Source organism: Empidonax traillii, unplaced genomic scaffold, assembly GCF_003031625.1.
Source record: "Empidonax traillii isolate 1590-97213 ecotype Southwest subspecies unplaced genomic scaffold, ASM303162v1 scaffold136:size1122602, whole genome shotgun sequence".
NCBI classification, from domain to species: domain Eukaryota; kingdom Metazoa; phylum Chordata; class Aves; order Passeriformes; family Tyrannidae; genus Empidonax; species Empidonax traillii.
In genome coordinates, this window is record NW_020955329.1 from 373180 (window position 1) to 385397 (window position 12218).

The 12218-nt window shown below is 35.5% G+C and overlaps 1 protein-coding gene across 3 annotated transcripts in view; it reads left to right on the forward strand.

Moving 5' to 3' along the window:
- ZNF407 (zinc finger protein 407) overlaps positions 1-12218 on the forward strand; it is a 337647-nt gene that overhangs the window by 127819 nt on the left and 197610 nt on the right. For all 3 annotated transcript variants that reach the window (XM_027883907.1, XM_027883910.1, XM_027883909.1), the window contains exon 5: positions 5679-5753. In XM_027883907.1, the coding sequence (XP_027739708.1) occupies positions 5679-5753 (75 nt within the window). The remainder of the gene's footprint in view (positions 1-5678; positions 5754-12218) is intronic.

Sequence of the window (12218 nt, forward strand, 5' to 3'; positions counted from 1 at the left end):
TGAGAGAAAAAGGTTGAATTTTCCAGTCTGCCAAATTACTCGCTCTTGAAGATGAGGATGTATGCGTTTTACTTTCCAGTTTAATTACCAGTGTTAGTGAGGGGGGAGCATAAAATAGCCATATCCTTCTTTAACACATGGGGTCAGCAGGGAGTACAAGTCAGTGTGTCACAGCACTCTCAGCATCGCATACTGGATGATTACACATGACTTGTTAACTTTTTAAAATGTGATTTATTTTTTTTTATTTTTTTAAATTTTTTTAACTTAAGAAGAAGACCTGCTTCATTTGGCTGGTAAATGAGTCAGGACAAAACCCCATCTTTCCTATGCAGGGTTCTAGGCTTGACGTCCTGTCACAGAGGCCGTGAAGTTTTTCAGATATTTGGATGTTTTCCACACTAGACTTCGCCCTGCCAGATATTTACTTGAACCTGACATCTTGTCACAAAGGGCATGAAGCCTTTCAGACTACTGGATATCTTCCACACCAGAGTCTGCCCTGCCAGATACTTCTTTTAAATTGAGTCCCTTGCGCACAGTCATGCAAGAGAGTTATCAGCGCCCCAGTCTGGACCCTTCAGCATCAGCAAACGTCCACAAATGACGGACTTGAAGAAATTCCCAAGAATTCAGACTTTTGATGCATGGCAAGAAAGATTACTTGTTCATAGAAAACCATTGCTTTATGGACAGTTCTGGACTTTCCTCTACCCTCTTGTTGCTAAAGTTAACCTGCTGAATACAAAATCCTGATGGAGAGATGGGATTTGGATAACAACTTTTGATATAGTTTGGAGACTTTAAAAACTTGAAGATTTTTAAGTTTGCATAGGCTTTTTATATACTAGTTGACTAAGTGCTGATTTGAACATGTGACCTTCTACTTTTCTGGGTAGCACATGTGCTACTTAAGTGCATGCAGAATTCTGTAATTACATATCTAAGTTTTATTGAACATTCTGAAATACATGTGAGTCATGGTATTCCTCGAGAAAATGCACCATTTCTTTCTCTTACTAGTTGCAACCCCTGTTGGTATGACTTCCTGTGAACCACACATTCAGCTACAAACAGTTAGGGTTCACAGTGTTTTTCAAGGCACAGTAAAGAACAACAATACTTTGTTAAAGTAGTAAGAGTCTATGTTGTTACTTACTTTCCTGAACATACCCCAGTCCCCCTTCTTGGCATTATCTTGAAGCTTGCCTTGATTTTCTGGTTTCTTACCTTATGTGGAGATGCAAGGACAGAAATTAAAGCACAGATCACATAAAACAAAACTGGATGCAGATAGAATAATGTGTTATTTCATCATATTCTGTGATGGTATATAAAAGTTTGAGATCCTTTTTTTTGTTATTCCTTGAAGCTGTCAGCTCTCCCAGGTGATTTATCCAAAATGGTAAACATTTTATCCTTTCTGTGTTCCTGAGACCTGTGCTGAAACCAAGCACTAAATACTAGTAATTTAAAAATAATAGCATTCTATTCTGCTTCTCATGGGTTTGTTTGTGGGTTTGAATTTTTTTTTAAAGGCTCTCAAGCAGCTTTTTAAAACATCCTCCATACTTAGGTCATGCAGTTGCTTACCTGTATCCTCATAATTAAATTCGTGTATAAAGAGGTTTTGGACAGTTTAAAGGAGATGTAAAGGATATTGAGAATATGAATAAAGGGTAGATATTCATTGTTATTCTCCTGGACTTTTCTGCTGTCATTGAACACTGTTGTCTGTAAGATAAATTCTCCAAGAGCAGTTGCAGAGAGCAATGTATCCACTGAGAAGTGATTTAAAATTGCACATCAACTGCTGGATACCTTGTTTGTAGAGTTCCACAAAAATAAATTCTCATGCTGGTCCTCCTCAGCAGTTATGTGCAGTTACAAGATGACTGGTCTGTTGATGTGGCTTCAAGTGTATTTCTGGTTGAGGTAAGATTTTGCTCCTTCCTTGGATTGAGGCCAAGGGTGAGCACTTGGTAAACCCTCAGGAAAGAACAGATTTCATGACTTTATAGCCCAGAATGCTTGTTTTGGTTTGTGTGTGTTGGGGAGGTTATTTTTTTTTTTAACTAGGCTTTTCACTAACACAGTGATGTACTTATTAAAAAGGAAAGAGCTATTATGTATTCAAAACATAATAAAACTTAAAATCTTTTGCCCTCTCATAGCAAGATACTTCACAGAGCACAGTTCTCTCCCTGCAGAGAAAATAAGAGAAGAGACAATACATGACATATTATTCATATTCCTTGGTTACTGTGATGATAAACATTGTACATGCTGAAGAATTTGTATTACACTAAAATAAAAAGTGGAAGCAAAGATTGTCCAATATGTTTCTTTATTTCTAGAATTAGAAGTCCCTTTGTTTCTTTTGTACTTTGAAATGTTCTTTTATAACTGAAGACAAGTCTGTAGAGGCTTCTAAATCAGTTACAGGCATTCTGAGAGTGAGTCCAAGTACTGTTTGAAGATTACCATCAAATATGAGTGGTCACGTTCCTGCAAAGCCACAATTCTTGTAAAATGAAAACAGAATATTCTGCAAACTTATTTTGGGAAAGGTGCTCATGTATTTATGATTTAAAGTTATTTTTATTTATAGTTTGTGTGCAAAAAAATTGCCCATAGGGAATGCAGATGCTATTCTAAAGCTCTGTGTAATTTTTCAACTTGTCTTTAATTTATCCTGAAGTTTGAACATAAAGTGTGTAAGACTGGGGATGTTGCAGGTGGGGAGCAGAGGAGATGAAAATCACTAAAAAAGTTAACCCAACATAATGCTACTGCAAGCAAACGAAATCCCACTACTCACCTTTTTCTACTTTAGGGAAGGCTTCTAGGAGCAATCTTCCTAACAAATGGAGGGAATTTCCAGTGACCATGACTTGCATGTATAGGCTAGACATTTCTGTCTTTCGAGACCTGACCCTCAGGAGAGCAGCTGGGCTTCTTGTTTTCATGTGGGTTGAGGATGAATTTTTTCTGACAGATCAGAGTTTGTAAAACTGGTTCCAGGCCTCTAGTCTGGCCTGGTTTGCATGTACTGGAAACAGTAGAGTGTGGCGATTACAGGCCTTTCCTACTCCGTTTTGATGCATTTCTGAAATGTGTTAGTTTTTAGCATTTGAATATTTCTGTTTTCGCTGGATTTAATACCAAGAAGTGACAAATTCAGTGAAACCTGAATGGGTGCTTACTGTAGTTGATGGAAAGATTCCCTTTGATTTGAAGATGTATCAGTGCAACATTTTTTGAAATATTTTAAAAACATTCCCTCCTTAAGTCCTTATGTGTACCAGTCAAACTTCCCTTAAGATTAATTTAAAAGGCCAAGGCTAAGTCATGTCTATCAGTTCAATTCTAGCAGTAGCTTAGGAATAACTGATTTCCCTCAGCAGAGGTAAATATCATAGATAAACCCATTATTTTTTGACTACTATAACAGTAATTGCTTGGGAACCCAGAGTTCTGAATGCATTGAAAACATTTTTGCATTTGTTTTTTGCGTTTGTTTTGTAAAGCCAGCAAACACTACTACCACCAAATAGTTCCCACTTGTCTCTTTTCGTGTGTGTGTGTGTGCTTTTTAATTTTTTGTTAATTTATTTTTGTTGCTGTTTAGTTGTTGTTGTTGGAGTTTAATGGGTTGTTCTCAAACTCAGCATCCAGACAAGGTTGTTTAGGCTTTGCCTCTTGTTTAAATAAGTGCTGTCTCTGTTGGTAATATTTTTTCATCTTGTTCTCAATTTCTTATGAAAATAACAAGTTTGGTTTTATTTTTAAGGCCTGATTCTGTAAGGTGGGGAGCTACTCCTGAGCTATGCTGAGTGCTCCAGACTTGTACAGAGGCAGTCTGCACTCCTCACGTCTGAAGTCTTCAAGCCTTAAATGTTACTGGGTGCTGAGATGCTTACTGAGTCAGGGTTCATTTTATCAGTGCTATGTAACAGCAGCAAAATGGTTACTAGAACCTAGATACAACAAAGAGGAGGCAGCTAATGCAAGATTAATTGCTCCATGTTATTAACAAAGCCTTTGTGTTTGATTTTGCAGAAAGGTATGTTTGTACCCCCTGCAGTTGGGCGGTGTATGAAATGGTCAGCCTTTGGAAGCTTCAAGTACACAAAACCCACTTCCCTAAAAATACTCTGTAGCTGATTGGGATCTTTATATTCCATGTAAATAGTAAAGTATCCCTTTACAACTCTGACGACACATTGCCCTTTCACAGTAATATTGTTGAGTTTATTTTTCTTTTAGAGAAGGATAGTGGAAGTTTGTAACAGGAAATGCAAGTATTTCACAGCTATGTGGAAATATTATTTCTGTCGAAAAGCAAGAGCAGTATGTTATGTATGCCTTATGCTGTTATTAGAACAGAATTTTTATAGTTACAGTTATTTTCCCTATGTACGGAAATTCTGATGACACTTACATAGTAATGATGGCAACAGTGTAATAGATAATTCACAGTGGTAAAGGTTATGATACCATACTTATAAATTGTGTAGGAGAAAGTATTTAAGATAGTTTTTTAATGTCTTTTTGTATGTATTTAAATAAGGCAGTATTATATTCCTACACCTTAAGGGATGCACAAGAGAGATTCTCGTAATAATGTGCAAGTGCCCAAAGTAGATCAGACACAGAGAAAGCTACATTAACATAATTGTAAAGGAAAAGTACTGTGTCTTGGCTTTTGTGGCTCTTATACCCCATAGTGCTGGTGTTTTACAGTCTTTCCATTGTCCATTACTGCAGACACGTCCAGATGAATTCAGCATTTAATGTTAAAAATCTTATAACATGCCAGTTTGATTTGTAGCCCTTCATATCATGGAATGCTAATTAAAATCATATTTTTGCATATGTCATGCCTTTCATGTACATATGCAAATAGAGTCTATTGCCTTTCAGCTATTAGTAATTAACTTTATGAAGGACAGCTGTAATACATAATTAACAAAAATGTTTGCAAGCCCTTTTCACACTGAAAGTTGCAGCAGTAAAATTTTTGCTTATCAAGAGAACCATTTTAGTTTGAAGCTTCAGTCTGATATCTAAATTGTTTGAAGCAGTCACATGACATAATTAAATTGATGTTATGGTCTTATCAGCAGAAGAATGGTGCTTGATAGGCTCCTATCTGTTTCATTACGAATGTTGCTAAAATGAAAGTAAATTATCTGTGTTTGGTAGAAATATAATGCCAGGTAGTAGTATTTTGTTGCTGCTGTTGGTGCTTTGAAGAATGTCTTGCCAGTTTGAACAATATTCCTACTCATGGTGTATTCAAGAACATGTGCTTCACCTTTTTTTTTCCTTTTTTTTTCCCGCAAGGCTGTAAAATAACTAAGGCTATTAATTTGTTTCTCTGTGTATCTCTTTAAATAATTAATACAATGAAGTTTGACCAGCATAAAAAGTGATTAAAGCATCTGATTTTGCTGTATTTTCATGTTGCTCATTAAAAACAATGGAACTACTTGAATGAAGAAGGATTTCAGGATGGACCCATTAGACTTAAATTCAAAGGTGTAAATAAAATTGTGTTAGTTTATAATATAAGAAAAATATTATTTAGGTAAAATATACTAAATTATCAGTAAAATGTGTAAGATGCTCTAATTAAAAGAGTAATCTTCCTGGATTTTCTATTTGTTTGACAGGGTGGCATTTGTGATGAAGAAGCATTTGAATACTCATCTACTGGGCAAGCATGGAGTTGGCACACCCAAAGAAAGGTAAACTACTTTAAAATTCTTCTTTGTTTTATCCTATACAGCATGTGGAGTCCTTTTCTGGAATATTTAGCTTACCCACAGTGAAGTCATCTGGATTTTTACCTCAACTCGAAGGGAGAGCCAACATGCTTAAGTGGTCTCATGATGCTTCTGACATGTCTGTAGAAAGGAATTCTATGTAAAAGCTGTAGGATTTGCACCTTTTGGGGTGTTTTTTTGAGAGGTGATATTACTTTATCAAAAATTCCATAGTTTTAAAGGTACTCACCTTCTGAGTAGGAAATCAAATATTTTTTTAATTTTTTAAATTTTCTTGATGACCTTGACGCTCATAGGTTTATAAAATGACTTTCTAAGTCTCACGTTGATCAATGAGGTCAAAGTAACAGAGGATTCAAAAAGAAAATTTCCTCAGCACTCTTGGGCAGGAAGGGAGATTTGTATTTTGACTATTTTTTGTATTTTATTTATTATTATTTTATATTTATTTATTATTTTGACCATTTTTAAAATGAATTAGTTTATTTTTTCAATCTGTGTACAGTAACTTGTTCTCAAACTTTGTTTGCAATCAGGTTATTTTTTCTGTGATTTAAAATATAACTGTGTTTTACAAAGTAAATGTCATTGTGTTTGCAGATAAACAGATTTTGCTTCAGATTTATTGGGCACATTGTGTCATAGCTATTGCTATTTCATTGAATTTTTGGGGCAACTAGAAAATTGATGTGTTTTGGAAAGCCAAAAGATCACATATTCTCTTTCAGTCTGGGTAGATGGAGGGGTTCATTGCTGGATACTTAATGCTGTTTCAAGTATTACTGCCTTGTAACTCATTCTTCTGGTGTAGGCTTTCATAAATAAAGAGTATTTTCTTGTTTTGATATGAAGGAAGAGGAAAATAAATGACAGCTAGGAACTATAGAAGACTGCAAAGCTCCTTCTGGGTCATGTTCATTTCTTGTTAAAGACACTGGAAATAGTAGTCAATTAGACCCTTTCCTCACAAGTTCATCACACTTAAATCACTGAGGGACCTAAGAGTAGTTTTAAATTAACACATCATATACACCTTAGTTTGACTAAGCACTGTTTTAAGTGGTGCTTATATTTTTAATGAGATTTCCTCTGTGAAGGGCTTAACCAGAATATCCCTAACACGTGATTATTTAAAGAGTTTTGAGTTATTGTATTTAATCTAAATTACAAAATGATGCATTGAAACAACAATTACAGTTTCATCAAAGCAGATATCATAATAAAGTTTATATTGGTTATCTATTGTCATAGCACAACAATTACAAAAAATGTTTTGCTCTGGTGGCTTTTTTTTGTAACTGGAAGCATTCAATACTAATATTTTCTTTTACAATGGGTTACTTACTGTACAGTCATCATAAATACAACATAGAGATAACTTGCGTTACCCTAGTGAATATGTGCACAATAAAGGATGCATACAATAGATTTCCAAATATAGCATCTTAGCCTGAGAGGCATATTTTTAGTGATCATCATCTTGAAATGAATTCCTAAACAAGCGGAATGCTATAAACCAAATCAGTTGTTGCTGGCTTCTGTTTGCATGTTTGTTCTGAAAATCTTCTGGCTGTTTCAGTTTTCGCCATCTCTTCCCATATTCCTTAAAGGCTTTCTGGTTGGCCCACCAGCATGGTGCAAGGAGGAGGAGGAGAAGTAGGAGGAAGAGGAGGGGGGAGGGTCTCTCGCCTGCCACCCCTTTGTGAGGTGGCAGGTTCACAGCCCTCGCAGCCCTGGCTGCCTGAGGAGCAGAGGAGCCCCATTAACACCTGCAACATCCCTACCCCAAAGACTGTGGCGGCTTTGCCCCTAGGCCAGCATAAAGAAGTGATATTTGAGTGACTTCATAACCTCTTCTTTTGCAATTTCTTTGTCCATCTTTTGAGTATTTCTTATCCACAATACCTTTTTAGGTGGCACTTCAGCTTAATGTAGAGCAGCATCAAACAGTGGTGGCAGAGCTACAACAACAATATAAATTTCTAGTCGCAGTCCCTCGCTGGTGATGGGGGATGTTTAAGCCACGTGATCTAATGCAGTAAATACCAAACCATTCTTGCTTTCCTTTCCTATTATGAGAGAGTTTGATGCCTTTTAATGGCTTTAGGAACCAAAGAAATCCTTCTTCAGCATGTTAAACCATCACTTTGGGTATAAAGATATTATAAATTAAGTTACATAGTTTTCTTACCTATGTAAAACATTAATGCCTTGATTATAATTTTGCAAGCTTGCTATTTTTTAATTTCTCTAGGACAATATAATCAGTTTATTCTTTATGTTTTGAATTTGATTCTGCTCTCTGATACATTGCATATTATGGCAAATACTAATAGAAGCTAGCTAAATAGGCTGTGACAATTAAATTAATAATGCATTTTATTTGCAAGTGTTTAGTCTTCATGGTTTGACTGATATATGCAAAGATGGTAATTTATTAAAAGTAAATTCATGTAATTGTACTACAGAATTTGATGGACCAAAAAAAGTTGTCAGCATGACTATCATCAAAAACAGAAAATTGAAAAGAAGTTCAAAAGGGTGCTTGAAAAAAATAGGTATAATGCATACACCCTGAAAAATTGAAGCCCTTTTGACAAACTTCTCAGAATGGAATTTTTGGTGGCAAGCATTGAAAGATAGTTCTGAGAGGGAGAGAAAAATTACATTTACAATTTAGTCAGAAGTATTTAACTAGTGCACCTTGCTCTCTCTAGCTTTCCATAAGCATTGCTTTTTTATCGCAAAAGGGAGGGCTTATGGAGTCTGTAGGAATGTTTGCATGTGCAGATATAGAAAACAAGTACAATTCATAATAATATTACTACTAATACATATTTTGTTTCGAGTTTCTAGGTTTTTTTTTTATTAAGACAAAATTGACTTAAGGGAAAAATACAGTGTAGTTGAAAATCACATAAGTTTTTTTAAAAATAGCCTTCTAGTAAAATATCTGCACATTTCAGACACAAAACCCCCTACTGCGTAGTCCATTGTTATCATTACCATTTAATAGCTAACTCAGAAGTAGAATGTTTTAACAGAAAAAAAATTCCTCTAAGGTATATTTTCCTGTTATTGGAACTGTGATACTGATTTATTGTCAACTTGAATGTGTCTCAAAACTGGCATGTTATCTGCTAAGTCCAAGGCCAGTACATATTTGGTACTTCAGTGTCAGTAATCTTCATGGGACCTATAACTATATCTTATTGGCAGGATAAATCTTTGGCTACACCTTTATTGTGTCTAGGAGACATTGTGGTTGAGGACAAGGTGAATGCATCAGTAATGTTAATGGTGCCAAGTTCTAATTTCTGTTACATCGTTATATTACTTTGGTATAAATTGTGGCAAGACACAACAAGCGGATATTTCACTACTGAGTATAAGATAATATACTTACAAACACATGAAAATCAGAGCAAGAAAATAAAAAGAAATTCACTAAGTCGTTCATCAGTGAGACTGAATTCTGCCACTGTTAAGTACAACTCTGGGTTTAGAAATTTTTTAATAAGAAAAATACATTTAACTATTCTTAAGATATCTTTTTAGGGACACCATTAGTACTGTACAATATGCATTTTATAGGATATGATATTTTCTTAACTAGATATGTCATGCTGCCTCATACATGTTTAAACTGGTTTTTTTTTTACATTAGAAAAGGCCATAGAAGGGTCTTTGTAGTTGTTTAATTACCTCATCTTCCATATTAATTTTAAGTTATGAGTTACCTCTGAAATAACTTTTTGTGTATGAGTTATCCCATTGAGACAAATAGGATCATTCATATGTATAAAGTTACTTAGAGAGCAAACACTTGCTGAATTGGAATATCTGTTGCAAAACAATTTCTGCAATGGTCATTAAAAATATGTTTGATTTTGTAAAGTTGTTCTGCGATTTTTTTGGGCTTTAAAAATGGGATCAAGGTTACAGTGCCAGTAAGATCATGATTTTCAAATGATCTTGATTGATTGAAAAATCTGTGAAATCTCTCAAGATTTTAGCTTGAGAGCAAGAGCTGTAAGTAAATACCTATTACTATGTAGTAGCAGCCTAAATATATTTGAGATGCTTTTTCAAATAATGTTGGAATATAAATTCCAACAACTTCTAAAATTTGTGTATTTTTTAAACAACTGCTTTGAAGTAAAAGAGATACTTCCTAGGTACCTGTTGTTTAATGTGCTTAGATAATCCCATCTGCTAGTTAATAAATATCATCAAATATACAAGATCATATGGTATGTTGGTGAAAGGGATTGTTGAGGTCTCAAAAAAAGGTAGCCAGGAAAAATGAATGGGGGTTTGCTGTTCTGTATATTATTTGGAAAGCTGTCTTGTAATCAATGCTGTGTCCTGATATTTCCATTTTGAATGTAAAACTAGAAGTAAATCAACTCCATGAGTTCAATCCTCTTTTATTTAATCAAATTGTTAATCCTTCTTTTGAAGCATCTTTCTTTCCTTGAGTAGAGAAATTTTTGACAGTAACTATTTGATATATGCCTGTTTTGGATTATGCTACCCTGAATCTGCAAAGTAAAAGGATCCAGTTGATAATTACAGCCGATTTTGGGTAAACAAGTGGCAAAAGTCACAAATTGATGTGCCATACATACATGCATATATGTGTGCAATCATTTTATAATAGCTTGCTCATGTTCTGAAGGAATAAATTCTGTAGGTGGCTGTCTCACAGAAAGGTTTCCAGTTAGAGGTGTTGGCAATACATGCGGATATACTGAAGGAGAGGCTACCTGTAATACCAGAGGGGTGGTGTACTGAGTCTTACCTTCAAGCTTTGTTACCACCTTTTGTTGCTTCTTGCAGATAAGTTTGGGCTTTTCAACTGAAGCCTAACATTACTAGGTTAACTGGATAGGAATGAAAAACCTAATTATTTCCTGCATTTGGCTTAAAAAGGGTCTTGGAGACTTACATACTTATTCTTTGGAAAAACCTTAAGGAAAGAAATGTAGCTTTTTCTTGAAGTATTTGCTAATTGGAAGTTTAAAATGAGAGGAGTGGTGTGGAAAGGCTTCAGTGTTTTAGCATTGGTTGGGAGCTAAAGTTTTACCCAAGATGTATGTTAAGCATTGAGTGCTTTGGAACCTTACTTGACCTTTGGAAGCAGTATTTTCCTCTGGCATTCATCTCTTGTCTGGTGCTACACTTTTTCAGAGTGTGAGTGTAGGTACAAGCTCCACAGTCACTTGTTGCCTGAGTGCTTTTCTCTGTGTCTGTCCCAAGGAACATAAGGAAGCCAGGGAGGTTACCTTGGGCTTCCTCAGGTACCAGAAGATGTGCTGAAAATTCTCAGCTTTTCTCATGACATGTTGTGTGTAGAACACATATGTGTTTGCTTTGCTGAGAAAAAATAAACAGTAGGCAGTCATTTATGCTGTTGAAGACTGTTTTCACAAAGACAAGTGATTAATTCAGCATCTTTTTTAGAAAGAAAAATAACAACTGAAGGCCTGCAAAAGATTGAAATTATTTTACTGCTACTCATTATTTGTTCTTCCTATAATCCTGGCGACCGTAGAGTTTGCTTCAGAAGGAAGGGCAATCTGAAGTAAGTTTATTTTAGGTGCCAGCTGTGTGAGATGTTTTGGAAATTTCTGTAGTCAGCAACAGTCTTCCTGTTGGGAAAACTTAGCTGCCATGGATAGAAGACAGAGGAAGTGCCTAATGGGATTCATGCTGCCCACAGTGAGCACCTCTGGCTAATTTTAAGCATCATAACAAGCTATAAATGATGATCTCACATTTATAAACAACCAAGTACTGTCTAGAGCATAGGTTATTAGTTTCATTAGCAAGCATATGCTAACATTGAGAATCTGTGGAAGACAGTATGGGTAGTTGCTGAAAGCTGCAGGGTTTTTTTCCAACAGTTTATTTCCAAGGAAAACATAGTTCTTTGTTGCATGACATCAGCCAAAAAGTGGTATGCTGCAAACTGATCCCTCCTCTATTCCAGTCAGCTGAAAGTAAGTTGTTCCAGTCATATGTCCCAGCTTGCTGCTTCCATTGGGTAAGTCAACCATGAAGGCTGAGAGGGTAAGGATTAGGATGGCAGTATATCTCTAGATCACTTTTTACCTGTGCAGGACTGGAAGAGAGAGACCTGTTCAGACAGTTACGCAGAGTATGTTGCGCTACTTTGAATTTGTATAGGATTGTACTTTGTGACATTTGTGGATGTGAAATGTTCCTTGTCTTAGGTGGTATCATGGCTCTTAGCTTTGATCCATTTATAAAAATACAACACAAATATTTACTGAGTACATTGTAAAGGAAACGGAAACATGATCTCTTGACTATGCTGCAGTGAAATATTTTCCATATATTTTGAGGAATCATGAGGAGTATTTTGTGAACTTTGGAAGTGAAAACAGAAATACTGTGGCA